The sequence below is a fragment of the Onychomys torridus genome, chromosome 9 (genome assembly GCF_903995425.1).
Source record: "Onychomys torridus chromosome 9, mOncTor1.1, whole genome shotgun sequence".
NCBI lineage: Eukaryota > Metazoa > Chordata > Mammalia > Rodentia > Cricetidae > Onychomys > Onychomys torridus.
In genome coordinates, this window is record NC_050451.1 from 29,778,112 (window position 1) to 29,798,206 (window position 20,095).

Here is a 20,095-nt window from a genome sequence, read left to right on the forward strand (position 1 = left end):
AAATCGACTGAGGAATATTAACTCCCCTTTTCTTTATAATTTTTAAGCTGCATCTTGAGCCTGTATAGAAAAAACCCAGACTTCTCCATTTAAACAGTTCCATTTTTAACACAAAACAATTCATGAATCACCAGAGTTAGTAAAGCACATATGCATACACAAAATCGTTTATAAGTCATCACAGTTAATAGAGTTTATATGCATAAGTAAATTCAAAATTGTCCCATTGTAATTGAATCACTCCTGTCTATTCCATTTCTTAAGTCTGAAAAGTTCAAAATGACAGTTCTGGTTCCAGTCTTAATGTTCCACTGAAAGCTTTCTGATACCAGCCTTAAAGTTCCAAATATGAAGAAACCCACAACCAAAAACTTTTCAGTTCCCCTAAATGCAACAATTCAGTTCAAACAGTCTCTGAAACTTTGCTTTCAGTTACAGTAGCATTTTATGGCAGTCTTACCCTAGGAACTCTGCCTCAGGATGGAGGTTGCATCACCATCACCATAGCTGAGCAGCTGCAGAGTCCTTTGGAAAAAGTTATATGCACAGCTAGCAAACAGAAGCTGTGTGACTTTTTTACAGTTCCAGTCCCGGACTGAGGGCTCTCAACTGCCTCTTACCCCAGGGGCTCAAGGTTCCTCCCTGCAGCTATGAGCTACAGCTCTCATTCAGCAACCTGGTTTGAGAGGAAACCCAGCCTCGGCCAGTAGCTGCCACTGCACCCCAGCAGCATTACTTGCTTTGCCAGTAGTCTTTGGATACAGCATTCAGGGTCCAGGAAGCCTCTGGAGGCTGCCCATCTTGCAGAGCCGATTGTTGCCCTTAGGGCAGCTCCACCTTTCTGTGCTGCTGGGAGCTCAGGCTGGCCTGAGTTTCAATGTCTTCACCATTCAGCCTGGAGCACTGCTGTTACACACTGCTGCTAGGGGCTCAGACCCTGTACATTTCATTGCAGGGAGGATTCAAAAACCTCTACTGCTTTCTCCACATCCCTGGGTATGTCCCACTTGGGTGTTCTGTCAGCTAGCAGTTTTCCCGGGGTCTAAAGCAGTACCTCCGTCACAGTCTCACCCTTGGGGATGCTGCTCTGCAAGCCTGCCATTCTCTCTTGTGGTCTGCCGTCTCGTCTCTGCTGCTCGGCTTGCCAAGGTTGTCAGCTTGTCAGTCCGCTCTCACAAGCACTCTGGCTGGCTGTGCTGTCCTCACCACAACCCCACCATGGCAGAAAGTATGCAGACCTCTGCTGTTCGCTCTGCTTTCTCAGCATCTGCTGCCTGGGAAGCTATGATGCCCCACGGTTCTCAGCTGCTGATGTCTGGCTGGAGCAGAGGCTCACACTCAGCAGAGCTTGAACCTTCTGAAGCCACTCAGACTGTTTGCAGTGGCTGCTAGGTCCTGGATGCTGCTTTGTCTGACCCAGGTCCCATCTGTACTGGGGCAGAAACTACTCTACCCTAAATTACTTTATATTAAACCTTCACCATATTCCTAAACCTAAAGCTTAGTCTACCCTAATATACCTATGCCTATTCTTCTCAAACTAAACTTCACCAAACTTTTTTTTACAACTTGAGAGAGAAACAGAGAAACATAGACATAGACAGAGATACTTGCTGCAGTTTAACTTTATTTGTTTTTTCTATATACAGGTTTTGCTCCCGATGATTAAAATACCACCACCTTAACCTTAATTCATAGCCAGGCAGATCTCTGTGAGTTTAAGGCCAGTCTGGTTTACAGAGTGATATCCAGGACAGGCACCAAAGCTACACAGAAAAACCCTGTCTTGGAAAAATAAACAAACAAAAGCAAAGCTAACCTTAATTTGTAACTGGACATGCCCAACTGCTTCAGTGCTGCTCCCTACTCTCACTTATTTCTTCTGCACCCAAGTCCCTGTTGAGGCACCATCTGTGGGAGGCCAGTTCCCACTTTTTCCAGGGTTCCTATGAGGAGGAGAGAGAGATAAGAAAATATTAGGTAGAATATTAGGTAGGCCTAGCTGATGAGAAGAAAGACAAAAACATAGAATAGCTTTGGGAGGACCTGGGTTAATACCCAACAGCCTTTTCTGTTTATTCAAAAGGGCTTTTTATAACAATGCCAAGGGGCGGGGCAAAAGACCTCCCCTTTGCTAGATCAAAGCACACTGCACAGCCAAGTGTAGACCCTTTCAAACACCTGGTAACCACGCCCATGGTCACATCATCCCCTTATGCATCCCTGCTGGTTAAAGCAAGCTCACATTCTCTGACTCTGAGTAATTTTGGCCTCCACGTGAGGATCAAACCCGGGACCTCATGCATTTCAGGCAAGTGCTCTACCACTATAGCCCTAGCTTAGATGTGGCAAACTTCTTTAACTTCTTATTTACTCAGAGCCTCAGGGCCTCTGTTGCTGTGATTTTGTTCATTATGAAAAAAGTTTTATCTCTCTGAGTTGGCTACTTTCCCCCCATTGTTCTGCTTCCTGCTCCTGTGCACACCTGGGGTCTCCCCTCTTCCATCTTTGCTTCTCCCGCACTCTTCCACACACATTCAGATTCCTTCTCCCCATCCTCCTCTCTCTGCAAACCCCATGTCCAGAGGCCAATCTGACGGTCATAGGAAAGACTCCAGTGGCCCTTCCCTGCACTCTGCACTGCATATGCCCCGGAGCCCTTCGTTTGGATCCATTTCTGTTATTGTAGCTCTGTCCTTCAGTCCCTTGGACTCCTAGGCTGTGAGAGTAAGGGTTGTGCTGTGTCACATTCTATTTTATCCACCTGGGTCTGCCTGGCTTCTGTTATTGTTTCCAGGACAGTTTTCCATTTCTGACCTGTTCCCAGGATCCTTCATTAACATATCACAGATGATCGCCTGTGTCGGACAGCAAGCCATCAGTGGCTCCTGGGTTCCAGATGGCTTTGAAAACAGATCTTTGCCTCACTTTGAGAAGCATTCAAAGATAACTGGCAGTGGAAGCTTGAAGGTCTGTTTGTCTAGATTGTCCCCCGAGGAACACAGACTTACCAGGATCTAAAGCCATTGGCTATTTTCACTGGGTGTTTACATAGAATGTGTGGCTGTGGCATCGAGTTGCACTCCATGTCAATCTTCACCCCTGTGAAGTGCCACTTTGGTGACTGTTGGTATGGCAGAGTTGCACCAGCATCATTACAGTCTGTTTTACCTTTTCAGTAGCTCTAGCTCCAGTTGTGTCTGGTTTGGAGGTGGGCAGAACTGGGCTACAATAAGGATTTCTTGAAGACAGTGGCTTCCCAGGGAATGGCTTGGGTGCCCTCTGAGGTCCTTGACACTTCTGGGATAGCAGCTCCAACTCATATTTTCCTCTTCTGAGCTATTAGCCTGCATTGGCACCCCAGCAAAAATGGTGTGTCCAAATTATTTCTCCTGAAGGCAAGGGCGTAGGGCACCTGCCAGTTCTTGGGTCACTGGCTGGGTATGTGTGTAGCATACATTTTCTTCTGTGGATGGATTTTAGAATTTTTTACCTGGAACCTTGTTTGATTTTCTTTTTCCAACCTTTCTTTAGCTTCCTGCTGCCCTAGGCTCTGTGGTCAATAGCTTTAACTCTGGCTTAACACCTACTGAGTTTTTCTTCCACACAGTGGCTGGTGGAGAGGATCTTGTAGACACTGCTGTAAAGACCTCTGGAACAGTATACATGCAGGTAACTTGAAGAAGTGTCATTAGCAGCAGAGCAACAGCCTGTGTGAGTGTAAGCCATGCCTGTTCTGTGCATATATTTGTTTGTGTGTGTGCGCGAGTGTGCATGTGTTTTGTATAAGAGCTGAGACTTACCCCCCTTCTTGGTATTGAGGGGAACATTTGGACATGTTGGTGCTCTGGAACTAAAGAAACAAGATAATTACCCAGCTCAGATTATCCTGTGTACTCCTACAGGTAGAGATGAGGTCAGAATCCCAAGTGGCTAAGTCCCCTAGAGGGGGATGCTGAGCTTGTATACTGGACTTACCATTCAGCCTCCCTGAGCTGTTTCCTAGCATGACTGGGGCATGGGGGTGATAACTGCCTGCTAGTTGCTGAGAAGTGTCTGACTCTCACTGTACCACTGGTTAGCTCTCATTATTCATCCTTTCCATGGCTCTCAGGAATTATAGCTTCAAGGTAACAATGCTGAGTGTGAGGGGTACTTTGCTGCACTTACAAATGAGTGTAAAACTTGACCCTCTTAAGGTCATAGCAGAGGATTGTTCATGTTTTTTTACTGTTTATGACCCCAGTTAAAGGTGACAGGCCACATTGTTGGGCCATAAGCTTTATTCTTTTTGTCCTGTTTGTCCCCCTGTGGAAGTGAGGACCTTGTAGACTGGAAAACAGGATTTGATGAGCCAGTGAGATAGATAAAAGTGAAGAGGGTAAGATAGTGGCTGTAGAGAGACTTGTTGTAGACAGTGCCCCATCTATACCTTGTTTGTTATCACCTGATGTTGTAGGTATCTGCAGGGAATTGCTCTTTGGTTTTGAGGTGTGATATATTTTTCAGAAGGAACTATGAATGCCTTTTCCACTCATGGTGTGGGGAGCTGTGACTTAGGGTGTTGACATGTACAGTATGAATTTCTAAGAGTACCACGATAATCCAGAAGCAGTGGGTTCTGGGAAGAGCAAGGTTGTTTTCTAGGATTTCTCTCATTGCATAGGCCAAACTGCTAGCTGGTGGGGGAAGTTTTTCCCAAGCATAGTTGAGAAGTGGTTGCTGCCCTTGATTCATAGACTGTAGCCCTGTTTCCTTGTCCTCTGTCCCAAAAGACAGCTTGCATCTGCTGCTCTGTACTGAAGTCTGCATGGGCTCCGTCTTGAATGTGTATAAAAGCCAGTTTGCACCATAGGGAGCTGAGTGGGAAGGCTAAGCAGCCAAGGAAAGCAGTGGGCAGAGTCCTTGGGACTGGTGAGGTTTCTCTTGCAGGGAGACTTGACACAGGTTAAGACTGGAGGTCGGAGCATAAGCTGCCTCTCCCTGCACAGGCTAGTGAGGCATTTGTGGCCCTGCTGTTCTCAGGCAAAGGAGGGACTCTTCAGGAATTTCTAATAAGTGCTGTTGATGTAATTTCAGTACCTGTAACCTCATTCTGGGGATGTGGCTTGGTAAAAGAGTGCTTACCTACTGCACATAAGGCCCTGGGTTCATTCATCTCTAGCACCACGAAAAACAAACTAATAAAATGACCTATAACCTTGAAATGGAATGACAAGTCTGATTGTGTGTTATGAAGCAGCTGAGCCTCCTCTTTCTGTAGAGAAGGCTGGTCAAATCCCTAGAAGACCTCTGCTCCCAGTATGATCTGACAGTGCGGAGCTCCACTGGTGACATCATCCAGTTCATCTACGGAGGAGATGGCTTAGATCCTGCTGCCATGGAGGGCAAAGATGAGCCTCTAGAGTTTAAAAGGGTTCTGGACAACATCAAAGTGAGATGGCAGCACTCTATTGAGGGGTACAGTCTTTTGGGGGGCTTTGACATCGGTATTGATACTGTTTATAGTACCACACTTCCCACTTAATCTTCTCTGTCTCAGTACTAGATTAGTATCTTGTTACTATTAGTTACTCTGTTTTCATTTGTGAGCCTGTGTTAGTCCAGATGAGGTGCCAATGGAAGAGACTCTGGCTCCTCTCTTCTAGTGGAGTGGACTAGAGACAAGCATTATAAAGAATGGGTGTTGGACAGAGGCTCATTTCATAGTCTGTAGCCAAGGAGTCAGAGTTGGAACCACTCTTTTTGAATAGTAATTGGACAATATTCATCTGGATTTCAGTTTAGTGCCTTTTGACCCAGATCTTCTAGCAATAGAAGGTAGTTCCACTGAGGTGTTTTTTCAGTTGTTTCTATTAGTTGGAAGCTACCAGTTGAGAATGGGTCAGAAACCACTAAAACTTTGAGCAAACTTCATGAGCTTGAGGAGTGTTGACACACTTCCCCTCTGGAGATGTGTAGTTGGCTGGATGGTTTTTGTAGTGCAGAAGTTGAGGCCTGGACCTAGGGTATGCTGGGCAAAGGCTCTGCTGTGACCAACACCTCTTTGTTGAGCCTTCGTTACACTTTTACTTTTTATTTCCAGGCAAGGTCTTGCTCAGCTGCCCAAACTGGCCTTGAATATGTTCTGCAGCAGGCAAGCTTTGAACTTGTGTTGTATGTGCCTGGGCCATCCAGATAGCTGAGATTACAGGGTGTGCCATGCGGCCTGGATCCAGCAATGTACCTTTTTAATGCAATTCTGGGCTGGAGTTGAGTTTGGAATAGTAGATCCATACTAACCAGTTAGAGTGGAACTCTTTAAATAAAATGGGGATTGCTGACTGGGATGATAGTGCATGCCTATAATCCTGTGGCTTGAGAGGGAAGAGGATCAGGAGTTAAGGGTCAGCTTCACTGCATAGTGAGCTTGAGGCTAGCCTGAGCCACACGAGACTGTCTCAGACAAACAAACAAAAGGCAGAGTATTGGTTTAACTGGTTTTCATTTTCACGTGAAAAGTGGAGGCTAGAGTTTGTTAGCAAAGAAAACCACAGGTTGCTAAAAGCTCACTGAGTAGTTTTATGTCTGGTAAATTCCTCTACCTTATAGTCTCCCTCCCCCTCCCCAGGCATATGTAAAGCCATATCCTTTCTGTACTCAGGCAGTATTTCCATGTCAGAGCGAACCTGCTCTCAGTAAGAATGAGCTCACCTTGACTACTGAGGCAATCATGAAGAAGAATGAGTTCCTCTGCTGCCAAGACAGCTTCCTGCAGGTAGGCTCTGCCCTGTGGTGGTGAGAAAGTGGTCTGTCAAGTGACTCCCATTGCATTATGTAAGCCATGGTCTTAGTGTGGTTTTTGTTGTGTCCTGGACAGTATCTCATTAGCCACCGTGAGCAATTAATATCTTGTCTTCCTGTTGGGAGGAAGACCCTAGAGAGCTGGTCTGTGTGAGCCCTGTCACCAGCCCCATGTCCACTCTCTTACTCCTTCTGCAGCCATTCTGAACATCTGTCACTAGTGACTGCCATGTGTCTCAGTGTGCAGAGTCTTTCCATCACTGGTCAGAAACCCATTGTGTTGTCTTCCCATTCCTCTTGAGGGTCTTCATCCTGGTGTGCCTTGAGGGTTTTCTTGATTTACCTTTTATTTTTGACTGTGCTGGGAATTGAACCTGGATCCTCTGGAAGAGTAACCTGTGTTCTTAACTGCTGAGCCATCTCTCCAGCCCTTTCTGAGACTTTAATTCTTAAAATTTAAAATAAGCTCTTTTTTAATTTTTTCTTTTTTTGGTTTTTTTGAGATAGGGTTTCTCTGTGTAGCTTTGCGCCTAAAAAAGCTCTTTCTTTAATAAAATCATTTCTATCTAGAAAGATGTCTGAACTGCAGGGTTACCCTCCATGTCTCATACCTTCTCAATATAAAGAAAGAGATGAGTAAGGCTTGGTGGCCTATGCCTTAAGTCCCAGCACTGGGAGGTAGAGGTAGATGAATCTCTGTGTTCTAGGCCAGCCTGGTCTACAAAGTGAGTTCCAGGACAACACAGAGAAACCCTGTCTTGAAAAAAAGAAAAGAAAAAGAGTTGACTAGTCCAAGCAACTATGAGAAGTTGTAACAATAGGTCAGAGACAGTGATGTTCAGAGTGATTGATAATGCTCCCAAAGAGGCCTTCACAGGGGATGAATACTCTGAGCCTGGAAATGTAAGCCTCATAAAGTCCCCAGAGCTATGCTGAGCTTCTTCCCATAGCCATGTGGCTGAGATAAGGGCCCAACATAACTCATGGGAAAAGGTTGGGTAATGAGACCTAGTCACATCTTTAGAGGGTCAGTTTCCCTGAGTGGAAGGCTCCTTATAGCACTGTGTAAGAGAACCAAGACCCACATTGCATCCTTGATGCTGTGTGTTTAGCAGTTGCTAAGATATAATACACTGTGTCCATTGTTGGGGATTACAAAATGATTGTGCTGTCTAAATCATTGAGAATCGTACAGTTGATGTGTTTTCTATAATCTTTTCAGAAAATAAAAACATTGATTAAAGGGGTGTCTGAGAAGATCAAGAAAACCAGAGATAAATATGGCATCAATGATAATGGCACAGCAGAGGTATGGCCTTTCCAGACTGGTGGGACACAGTGTTTCACAGATGCAGCTAGTCTTGACTGTGTACTTGGCTTTGTCCTTCCAGCCTCGTGTGCTGTACCAGTTGGACCGTATCACCCCAACGCAAATAGAAAAGTTTCTGAAGACCTGTAAGGACAAGTACATGAGGTAGGGATGCTAATTATTCTAGACTGCCAAGCATCCATGCAGGACTCCCATGCCTGGGATATTCTCACTGGGTTCAGCATCCTGGCTGGCCTGGTTTCATCTTTGTTGATATGATAAAAATACTCTGACCAAAATTGACTTAGGGAGGAAAGAATTGATTTTTAGTTCTCAGTTCCAAATTAGAGTCTGTTTAGTGGAGTCAAGGCAAGAACTCATCTAGTCACATCACATTGACATTTAAGACCATAGAGAAAGGAACATACCCATGCTTCCTGCTTTCCTCTGTTTATGCTCTAGCTTTCTTTACTGTACACAGTTCAGGCCCCAGCCAGAGAAATGATTCTGCCAATTTTAGGGGGGAGTCTTCTCATCTCAATAATTAACAATCTAAATCGCCCACAGATAGGCCCAAAGTCAACGGATCTAGATAATTCCTCATTGAGAGTCCCTTTTCCCAGGTGACTCTATGTCAGGTCAGGCTGATAATAAAAAGTAACAAGCCCACTGTCCCAGCATCACTGCCAGGATTGGGCATATTTGTGCCTGGCATCTATGGTCTCCAGTGGGACCATTGGCTGGATGCTCCTTAACATGAAAAGACTTACAAAAGAATTTTCTGAATGGCTTTTGCACATAAGGAAACTCATATTCTTTGTGGCAGATTGCAGCTCTCTGAACACCTCAGTACCCAGTAAGAGCAGACCACTGCAAACTACTACTCCACACACTGCACATCAGCTCCATATATCACATACTGAGGACACTGAATCTAGTCATGTTGTCTGACCATCTTGCTTGCCTTGCTTGTTTCTAGTCCATGCCAGCCTGTTCCCCTGGCATAATCACTGCCTGGCCAATTGCTGTTTCCATCGTAAACCCAACAGAATCTATATGTTTTCTTTAAGAGCAGTGACCAGAAGCCTGTGCCCATAAATTTTGCTGTCCTTTTCACTGTTGCATCATATCTTCTTGTAGGGCACAGATGGAGCCAGGCTCTGCAGTGGGTGCGCTCTGTGCACAGAGCATTGGTGAGCCAGGCACCCAGATGACACTGAAGACTTTCCACTTTGCAGGGGTAGCCTCCATGAACATCACTCTGGGTGTGCCACGGATCAAAGAGATCATCAATGCTTCCAAAGCCATCAGGTAGCTGCTCACTGGCTTGTTTCTTGAGGACCAGTGGTCCTTGTGCTCATGAATGCCTGTGATTTATTAATAGGGCAGTGTCTGGTATTCAGAGGGCAGGTTTGCTGTGTTGATGGGTGTTTGGATTTTTAGAAAGTCACTCAAGTCAAAACTGGATATAGTCAAAATGGAATCTGTGGTTTTGTTTTTTGTTTTTAAGATTTGTTTGTGTTATGTATATATGAGTACTCTGTCTACATGCAGGCATTTATACCAGAAGAGGGCATCAGATCCCACTAGAGATGGTTGCCAGCCACCTTGTAGTTGCTTAGCATTGAACTCAGGACCTCTGAAAGAGCAGTCAGTGCTTTCAACTGCTGAACCAACTCTCCCGCCCCCTATTTTTTTTTTTTTTTAATGGCTACTAGTTGTATGAAAGCGAAAATATTAAATGAGCTAGCAGTATTGAGTACTAGGTCAGTGGACATTTTATACCTTTGATGCCATTACTTCACCTAAATAGCCCTGATTGATTTTTCTCCTAGTCAATTTGTAGCCATTATCTGTAAGCCCCTAGTGATTCAGTCAGAGACCCAAGACTAGAAGAACTAGAGATACATCACATTTTTACGGATAAAAATAATTTTACCTATTCTCTAAGTTTTGCAGAAGAATAGCATCAAATAGGAAATAGCTGTTCCTGGTTGTAGACCAGGTACTATGGCTATCCAGGGTGATTGGAGGTCAGCCTTCCTCCTGCATGCTGGTCAAATCTGTGCCTAGGTCCTGTGTTGATGGGATACTGTCTCCTGTGAAGACAGAAGATGATAGTGGTGGTCATAGGAGCAGGGGTATTGCTGGAGAGGACCCGAGGAAGGTGAAATGCATGAGGAGTTGGTTCTTTGGGGAGCAGAAAATCAAGAGCTAAGAAATTCCCTCCATCAGGAAATTTTCTTAAACCTTCTCCTGGATGGAATGGGCACCTGAGGTCTCCTGAAATTAGTTAGCCTCAGTGAGAGGTCTGTGGAGTCCTTTCTTGCAGCCCTCCCCAAAGTGAGTTCTAATTAAGTACTCATTGTTGAAGAGTAGCACTCAGATTTTGTAGCAGCTCACTGAACACAGTCTTGGTCCCTTCCTTGCATGCTGATCCTTTCTCCTTCTTTCAGCACTCCAATTATCATAGCACAGCTAAACAAGGATGACGATGCAGATTACGTATGCCCAGTGAAAGGCAGAATTGAAAAAAAACCTCCTAGGATAGGTAAGGAATCCCTCTTGATAACAAGAAAATGTTGTCAAACTTCCTTTAAGCAATGTATGGACTGTGGATGCGGCTGCAGCAGAGGCCGTGTGCCTTGGCGGAGAGTGTGTCTGTGCAGGCCTAGGGTGGCAGAGTGGACATAAGAGTGGAGACTAATGCTTTGCTCTTTTGCCATGGCAGATCTCAGAGTACATTGAAGAAGTGTTTCTTCCTGATGACTACTTTTTTCTTGTCAAGCTTTCCCTGGAATGGATCCGACTTCTGAGACTGGAGGTGAGTCAGAGAGGTAAAATGTGGAGGATGTGATCCCATGGTCCTGAGACAGGTGCTACCAAACCAGGGTTAACGTTCAGCAGAATCACTGTAAAGATTCTGGTTGGTCTTTGTTGTTTGGGCACCCCATTAACTGTCATGTCCTTCTGAGTTGACCCTAATGCAGAGGAGACATGGCCATCATTAGAAACTATTTGACTTGGTATGGGTGTGTTCTACATTTGTCATTTATCATCACCGCAGGTTAGGATATTTGATTTCTGTGTCCATCTTCATGTGCTGTGGAAGGAGCCTAGGCCAGCTTTGCCTTACTCACCTGTGGGTACTCAGCACAGCACTTGGCTGGTTTGTAGTATTTTTTAATTGGTGCGTTAATCTGACCCCTCATACTTATGTTTGTGGAGATGGAGAACAGTTGACCAATAGCCATGTATTTGGGGGGCAACTGACGTCAGTTGGGCTTGCAGACTGAGAACTGCCACATTCCCCTTGCCCTCTAATAGTTAAGCCAGTCTTAGCCTTGAAGAACTTCTGGAAGCCATTCTCAAGTGCTACTACAGTCTGTGGTTCCAACATGACAGTCAAGTCTCTCTTTCTGTGGGCCTTTTGAATCTAGTAATACAGTTGATTTATAGACATTGATGTATCTTGTTAGTAGAGTAATTGCTTAGCATGTACGAGGTCTTGGGTTTTATCTAGGAACTGGAAAAAATGGAAAAATGAAGAATCCAGTTACAGTTGAGTGTAGCACACAAACAGCAACCTTTACAGTCCTTTGGCCTCCATTCTCCAGACAGTCTAGAACTTTCTTCATAGGTTCTGTTTGTTGACATAGGTTGGGCATGAATTTTCAATGAGGAAATGTTCATACTTGGAGTGAAAAGAATCTGCTATTTGTGAATTAAGCACAGACATCAAAAATATGTAATATATCAAAATTTGTTGGAGAGTTGACTGAGCAGTTAAGAGTTAACTGTTCTTTCAAGAGATAAAAGTTCTGTTCCAGCACCCACAGAGTAGATCACAACCTCCTATAACTCCAGCTCCAGGGCATCTGACCCCGTCTTCCTGTCTTCGTGTGTACCTACACACAGGTGACATACATTCACACAGACAGACACACATACACATGAATCAAAATAAAAGTAAAATTTGTGGTAGACCAGGCAGCACAAACATGACTATAAGACTTCTTCAAGAGCCCTCATGAGCCAGGCAGAGGCAGGCAAATCTCTGGTCTATACAGTGAGTTCTAGGATAGTCAGTGGTGCACAGAGAAACCCTTTTGTTGAAAAAGAGAAAGAAAAAAAAAAAAAAGCCACCATGACATCAAGGATGAAAGCCATTGACACAGAAGTCTGCAGATGTCTGTTGGTAATGGGCCCTGGCACTTTGCAGGTGAATGCTGAGACAGTGCGGTACTCCATCTGCACATCCAAGCTCCGAGTGAAGCCTGGTGATGTGGCTGTTCATGGTGAGGCCGTGGTGTGTGTGACACCCAGGGAAAACAGCAAGAGCTCCATGTATTTTGTGCTGCCTTTTCTGAAAGAGGATCTACCCAAGGTGAGGCCAAGAGTCCTTTCAGGGATAGACAGCCAAGAGTAGGCCTCAGGACCAGGTCACTACAGAGACCCAGGATGGTACCCCAGTATTCATGGCCATATACCCATGGGCTCAGCCTGGCTCTTAATTTATTTGGGGTTGTGGGAGTGGGTGGTGTGCTTGTGGGAGTTGGATCCTTCTCTCTACCTCATGGGTCCCAAGGATCAAACTCAGGTTGTTAGTTTAGGTGGCTGGCTCTTTTATCCACTGTGCCCTCAGCTAAATTTTATCCTTAGCTCTGAGACTGCAACTCTGTCTTCTTTCTGCTCTCGCTTCAAGCTGATTGTAGGCTGAGGCACAGTCCTCTGAACCATTTTTTCCCCTAACCCTAAGCAGTACCTAGGCACTCCTGGAGTACACACACTGCTGGTGATAATGGAGCTGAGAATGGCATGTACTAGTTACCAGCCCATTCTTCAGCCCTGTTTCTGAGCCTCTCAGTAGGGACCTAGAGGTTGCAGCATCTAGAACATTCTGTGTTGAATGTAGGTGGTGGTACAGGGCATCCCAGAGGTGTCCAGAGCTGTCATCCATATCGACGAGCAGAGTGGGAAGGAGAAGTTCAAGCTTCTGGTAGAAGGTGACAACCTTCGGGCAGTCATGGCCACCCATGGAGTGAAAGGAACCCGGACGACTTCCAATAACACCTATGAGGTACCATTTCATCTGGACCCTCACCCAGTACCCAACAGTTTCTTGACCTCTCTTCCCCAGCAACTAAACAGCAATCTGTTTGGGGAAATAAGGCAGTGTTTGCTTTGTGCTTGTCAAATGGGAAGGAGTGAGGTAGCTCCCAGAAGGGACTGCCTCCACTCACTCCTAGCTCTCCCTAGGTGGAGAAAACTCTGGGCATTGAGGCTGCCCGGACAACCATCATCAACGAGATCCAGTACACGATGGTCAACCATGGCATGAGCATCGACAGGAGGCATGTGATGCTGCTCTCAGACCTGATGACCTACAAGGTGTGAGAGAAGGGAGGCTCCAGGTTGTCAGAGGTTGTGAAACCCACTGTCTGGCAAACAGTCAGAGGGTGTATACAGCATAGGAAGCACACTTCTGTGAGAACTGACCTGGACAGGAAGTAGGTGTCACCACCAAAAGGCTCATATGTGCTGATGGAATCAGGTGTTTCCGTTAATTTCAACACAACCAGTCGTTGGAGGAGAAAAGCTTGAAAGACATGGCTTTTGTCCCTGTCTTTAGTCTTAATCTACAGCCAAATTGGCCCTTACCAAAACTAGGACGCCCAGGGGACTTGGGGTGATGGTTCCTTAACCCATTCCAGTGCTGCTTCTGTAGCCATTTCCAGAGAGTAGGGCTGGGGGTGTAGCTCAGTGGAAGAGTGCTTGTCTAGCATGCATGGCCCTGTGCTTGATCTACACACACACACACACATGCACACACACACACACACACACACACACACACACAGAGTAAATTACCTTGTTCTCAGGTGGGAGTGTAGGGGGAAGCTGCTATGGGTGTTTGCTTCCTCCCCATACAGTAGTGCATTGTATTTACATGAAACTTTCCTGATAAGTCTATCTTGCAGTAGAGGACATTATGAAACCAGAGGTGTAGCTCAAATGTAGAGCAAGGTAAGTATTTACCATGGTAAATATCCCTGAGTCCCTGGGCTCACCTCCAGCACTAAAAAATAAACTACACCAAGTGTAACCATGATATCCCTGAAAGAGACGGTATCTGCAAGCCTTCTGCTTTGATTTTTTAATGATTATGGTATTTCACTGGGTCTGTAATATCTATTTATTGTATGTACATGTGGGTGCATAATCATGTGGGTGCCCCTCCATGTATGTGGAGGCCAGAGGTCAACTTTAGGTACTCTTTCTCATGAGCCATTGATTTTGTTTTCTCAAGTGCTTTTATTAGCATATATTAATTATGTATAACATGGATTTCATTATGACCTTTTTGTGTATGTATATCCTGATATACTTTAGTCATATTCACCCCCTGTTACCCTCTCTTGTGCCCCCTTGTCCCCTTCCTCTTCCTCCTAGTCCTTCTATTTTCATGCCATTTTTAATGACATTGTAAGGGCTGCTTACAAGGACGGGGTGAGGGACAGGTTGTTTACTGGACCATGGGCACCTCACCAGTGTTTACACCATTGAAGAATATGTCTGTCTCCATCCCCAGCAACCACTACCTGGCTATAAATCCTCAGGGGATGCCCCAGCGAGCGGGCTTTCAACAGGGGTGACCCACCTGTGGGAGTGAATGAGAGACAGAGGACACAAGAGATGGACAGCAAGACAGAATTCTGATCAAGCCGCCAATCTTTATTTTTCTCCGCATGGCTTATATAGCATAAGAGGGGAAGGGGCAGGAAGGAGGGAAGGGGAAGGGACGTGGAAGGCATGCAGAACGTGGGAGACGTGCAGGTCGTGCAACTGCAAGAAGTCGGCTAAGGTCACTGGTCAGGGGCCATTTGTTCTGTTGCTAGGCTACCTGACCATGGAATGCTCTTTACATTCAGTTGTCATGGCACCTGACTGTGGAATGTCTTATCTTGGAGAGCCTCCCGTTAGTAAATAGGTGTTATTGCTCTGGGGAAGGGCGGTGGGCTTATGACTTGTTCTCTGGCTTAGCTACTACTTTCCATGGTTCATGTTTGGTTCCTGACATCTTGGTCCCTAACAAGGGGGGAGGCTTCATGAATGAAGTCCTCCCTCACATGAGAAGATATTGACAGTGCTGGTCCTGTGTGGATCTCTTGTATGTTTGACTCATTTCCTAGACTGGAATTAGCTAAATTGTTTCTAGTATCAGCTTAATGATCATAGGAAATGAGAAGCAACCCCCTTTTTAAAACTCAGATTCCTAATTCTGTGTGGCACAGTGTCTGGGTACAATTGACAAGCGACAGGCTCCTTGTCCATGGGATCATCAAGCCCCAGTGGTTGTGAAGCTGCACTGAAAACCATCTTCCTTTAGTGGTGCCATGAACAGCTGCTTGGCTGTTCCTGTTGGTTCTGGTGTTGGGATAATGTCTTCGGCTTTGGTTTTGAACTTCCTGGAGTGGCTTGAGATTCATCTGACCATCTTCCCTGGCACAGGGTGAAGTCCTGGGTATTACCAGGTTTGGCCTGGCCAAGATGAAGGAGAGTGTGTTGATGCTGGCCTCCTTTGAGAAGACAGCTGACCATCTCTTTGATGCTGCTTACTTTGGGCAGAAAGACTCCGTATGTGGTAGGTTTGCAGTATCAAAGGCCTATTGCTTACAGAAAGAATGTATTATTTGTCTCCAGAGCCCACCTAAGGCACCCTGCCCCCCTCTCCCCATTCTGGGAGCTCCTTTCAGTGCAGACAGGTTTTGAGTTGCAAAAAGAAATTATGGACCCTGAGCCAGAGGAGTCCTTTTAGTCCTTGAAGCTGTACTTGGCCACATTGACTAATAGCCTACATTATCCAGGATTGACAGAAGGTAGACAGTGGAAGAGCCTCCAGGTGTAGCAATAGGGTAGTCTGTGGTCCTGTCTCCTTGTGATGCACTGATCATCTTAAGAGCCACATAGGCCAGAAAATGGGGAGACACAGGTTGAAGATGGAGAGAGAGAGAAGGTGATGGGAAATCCTTGCATGGGCATGCACACCTTTCATCCCAGGACTCAGGAGGCTGAGGCAAGCAGATGTCTGTTGAGTTCAAGGCCAGTGTCTTCCTCATAGCAAGTTCCAGGTCAGTCAAGTCTATGCAGTGAGACTCTGTCTTCAAAACAACATCAAGATGACGTGAAAGAAAAGTGAGGAGAGTTAGAATGGGAGAAGCCCATGCACAAGCCAGAGTCAAGACACCAGGACTGAAACCCAGCACCCACCACCAACACCTTTGTAGCCTGGGCACAGCCTCCCCTCCTCCCCCCATACAGGAAATGTCCTATGCTAGGAAAACTAGCCCAGTGTTAGATCTCACTGTGTTGGCGTTAGTTTGTCTCTTTGCCTCTCTGTTCTGGAGTTGTCTTTGGCATCAATATAGAATGCATCTACTCCCTGTTTCCTTCCTGTAAAATCAAGAGTCCTAGTAGACTCTTGATCTGCACCTGGGTAGTGGTTGCACATGCCTTTAGTCCCAGCACTCTGGAGGTATAGGCAGACAGATCTCTGAGTTCCAAGCAAGCATGGTCTACAGAAGGAGTTCTGGGGCAGCCAGGGCTACATAGAGAAACCCTGTCTCCAAAAACCATTTAAAAAAAAAAAAAGTGGAGCCAGGAGAGGAAGTAATCCCTACCCTTCTGGAAGTCAGTGGCAGCCTGCCTTCCAGGGTTCTGATAAGGACACTGCTGCCCTTGGCCCTGCACTTCCAGCCCCATTGGCGTCTTCTCTTCTGGACACTAAGCTAAGGAAGGTAGGTGGCACACTCACCATCTCCTGATTATGTGCAGGTTCCTGCTGCCTAAGCAGCCTCTCAAAGGCTGTCTCTGCTCTTTACTCCTGTTGCAGAGAACTGGCTTGAGCTGAATTGGCTTCTGGTGACCTACTGGTCTGAGGCAGGCACTGTCATTCCAGAGACAGTGCTTCTTGGCCATCCCCCTAGGGTATACACATGGGAAGGAAAATGTGAACCAAGTTCAGCCAGGTGATATGTGGTAGAGCTGGACCTCAGATCCCAACTCTGCAATCCTGATTCAGTCATGTTCTTTCCACTCTGTGAATCCATCTCTCTGACCTTGGTTCTGATTGATTCCAGGTGTGTCTGAATGCATCATCATGGGAATCCCAATCAATATCGGAACTGGACTCTTCAAGCAGTTGCACAAGGCAAAAAAGTACCCAAAACCACCCAGGAGGCCCTTGATCTTCCACACTAATGTATTCCACATCCCTCTTGTCACATAGTTTATGACAGGAGGTCATCATTCCTGATCTTGGCTCCTTGTCCTGTTGCTGAATGGAAGAACTTTGTATTCCTGGTTGACCTTGAATGGAGTACAGGGTTAGACAGACCATGGCCTTAAGAGGAACTCCTTAGAAGGGGAACTGGGAATCAGCTTGTAACCTAACTTGTGGGGCCTTGGGGTGGCTGTTCAGTCTTCTCAGTGCCCATTTCACCTCGCTGTGTCCCTGCAGAGGACCCTAAGGTGTGCCCACTCGTGCCTGTGAGCCAGGTCTAGGCCCACAGAGGCCAGGTCACAGTCCTGGTTTCCCACTCTTCAGCCTGGATTTGCCACTGATGTACTTATGTAAATACATTACTGTTGTTTATTTGTTCTGGCTGAGAGATATACAGTGTTTGTTGTTATTTTACTTTGAAACCAGAAGCTGTAAACCAAGAAAACCAGCTTCAAAGCATTCCTGGAAAAGTACCTAGGATGTGAGGTCCAGGATGAGATGGCTAGTCCCTGGCTAGGCACTGACTATTTGAATTTAAGTGCCTTAAAAGCAAAGGAAATGGAAACTTCTACTTTCTTAGTAATGTGCGTCACTTTTGAAGGGCTCTGTAGCCTGTGGCTCCCAAGTGAAAACTACAAAATCATCAGACCTGAGGAAGAAGAGGGGTGGCTTCTCTAAAGTCTCTTATGGACAGAGGTCCTAGACAAAGGTACCTCTTAGTGACAGAACCACTTTGCTTGTCTACAGATCTGGGCCTTGGGCAGTATACAAAGGCACTTATGAGGAATGTAAATGATTGGATGGAGATATCCTTTGTGATTGAATAGACAACCAGGTTTGGAATGGATCAGGTTGATTTAATCTGGTGAAGGAAGTGGAGTGTCTCTGATGGCTTCTGTCTAGTCCCTTGAAGGGATCAGTGCGTTCTGGTCTCAGACCCTGACACTTCCTTCTGGGGCAGCATCCTTCAGGGAAAGGCAGAGTTTGTCATAGGCACAGTTCTATGATAGCAGCAGTGGATATTACTCAGTAGTTCACATGCTCATACCCACTTTCATTTGGTCTCTATGTGGACCAAGGAAAGGCAAGAGCAAGGTCCTCAGATATAAAACATCACTTCACCTTTCCCTCCATCTCCCTAAGATAAAAGACTGGTAGGGAGAATGGTAAGTTCTTTTCATTAGAAAGGATTGGTAGGTGAGGCCTTGGAGTAGGGAATGTTTCTGCATTATTTGTTGAGTCAGGGTTTCATGTGCCCCAAGCTGTCCTCACACTGGCTTTTCAGGTTCACCTTGAGCTTAGCTCATTCTGCTTCCACTTCACAAGTGCTGAGATACAGGTGGGGCCACCTAGCTGGTGGAGACAGCACTAGGCATTGACCCAGGACTTGCTGCGTGCTAGGCAGTCACTCTCCCAACTGAGGTGTTGTCCTTATTTTCCCACTATCCCTTTTCCCCAAGAGGCAGAATCTCCATGTAACTCAGAGACCTGTAACTGATCCTGCTTTGGTGTCTCTGGTGCAGAGTGGAGAACACCACACTCAGCCTGAGGCTTTTTCTCATGGTGGATCCACTATATCAGTTTCCTCTGCCAATTGATCATCACACTTTTTTTTTTTCAGAGCTGAGGAACGAACACAGGGCTTTGCGCTTGCTAGGCAAGTGCTTTACCACTGAGCTAAATCCCCAACCCTATGATCATCACACTTTTATCAGCTCACTGATGGCTGTATTCTCTGTCTGCTAAGGACTCCCGGGGCAATTCCCTAAAGCTCAGCACTTGGCTTCCATGACTGTATCATTAACCCAAACCCCACACTGTAACCAGCCCTGCAGGTTCTTCCTGAATGTGCTTTCAATCACTTGTACTTGAGGAAGGTGATCTTTCCTTGTCTACATTCACCCTAACGTGGCTCCTCGATATTTAATTATTCATTTTGATGAATAAAGGGATTTTGAGTAAGAAATGAGACATTCCAGGGCAGTCAATGTTTGGAAAGTGTAGCTCAGTTCTCAACATGGGAAATAATATGGGCCTTCCAGTCAAGCTAAGGGAACTCTGGCTTTGGAAGGAGGAGGTGCTGACTGATTTCCCCTAAGTTCTAATAGGCTTCTGGAAAGGGAAAACTAATTAGCAGGGTGGTAAGGGCTGTTCTCCATGACATCAGCAGTCCCTTCTCTGGAAATTCTATTGTATCCTGGAGAGCTCTTGGCATCCCCTGTGATGTCACCAGTGTTGTAGAGACACCAACATCACTTAGGGCATTCCTTCAGTGCCTATAGGGTACTCCATAGACATGTTGTCAAGACTGAGGAGTCTCCTTGGGAGAGAGAATGGAGAACATCCAGAGTCCAGAGAGAGGCAGAAGGAAGCTGCCGTCCAGGCTCAGGAAAACGGGAACATAAGTGGTTCTGGTGAAGGCACAGTGAGTGCTGGGCAGGAGATGGGGAGCTTCCTGGAGGAGGTGTGCTTAAGCTGGATCTTCCGGTAATAGGGCAGAGGAGCTGGAGCCTCTGAAAGCAAATGGACTTCCTTACTTTCCTAAAAGTCAAGGATTCCAGAACATGAGTTTGTTCATCCTCTAAATCAGGAGCTGGCAAGGCTAAGGCTAAGGCTATTGTGCTGCGAGTGCCTAGCTTTTACCTTTACTGAGATTTGAAATATAATGTGGGGACAGAAGGAGACAAGCAGGAGGCAGAGAGACTAATGTGTTTCATGCC

General features: G+C 45.9%; 1 protein-coding gene across 1 annotated transcript in view; it reads left to right on the forward strand.

The window, feature by feature from the left end:
• The window catches only part of LOC118591181 (DNA-directed RNA polymerase III subunit RPC1-like), a 42,859-nt gene extending 25,143 nt beyond the window's left edge, over positions 1 to 17,716 (forward strand). Inside the window, 14 exon segments of the mRNA XM_036199311.1 lie at positions 2,828 to 2,970; positions 3,535 to 3,672; positions 5,264 to 5,434; positions 6,644 to 6,757; positions 8,006 to 8,092; positions 8,175 to 8,257; positions 9,233 to 9,403; positions 10,549 to 10,628; positions 10,807 to 10,916; positions 12,315 to 12,479; positions 13,008 to 13,172; positions 13,352 to 13,483; positions 15,605 to 15,737; positions 17,233 to 17,716. Of these exon segments, the coding sequence (XP_036055204.1) occupies positions 2,828 to 2,970; positions 3,535 to 3,672; positions 5,264 to 5,434; positions 6,644 to 6,757; positions 8,006 to 8,092; positions 8,175 to 8,257; positions 9,233 to 9,403; positions 10,549 to 10,628; positions 10,807 to 10,916; positions 12,315 to 12,479; positions 13,008 to 13,172; positions 13,352 to 13,483; positions 15,605 to 15,737; positions 17,233 to 17,381 (1,841 nt within the window). The 3' untranslated portion in view covers positions 17,382 to 17,716.
• Positions 17,717 to 20,095: the final 2,379 nt, after the last annotated feature.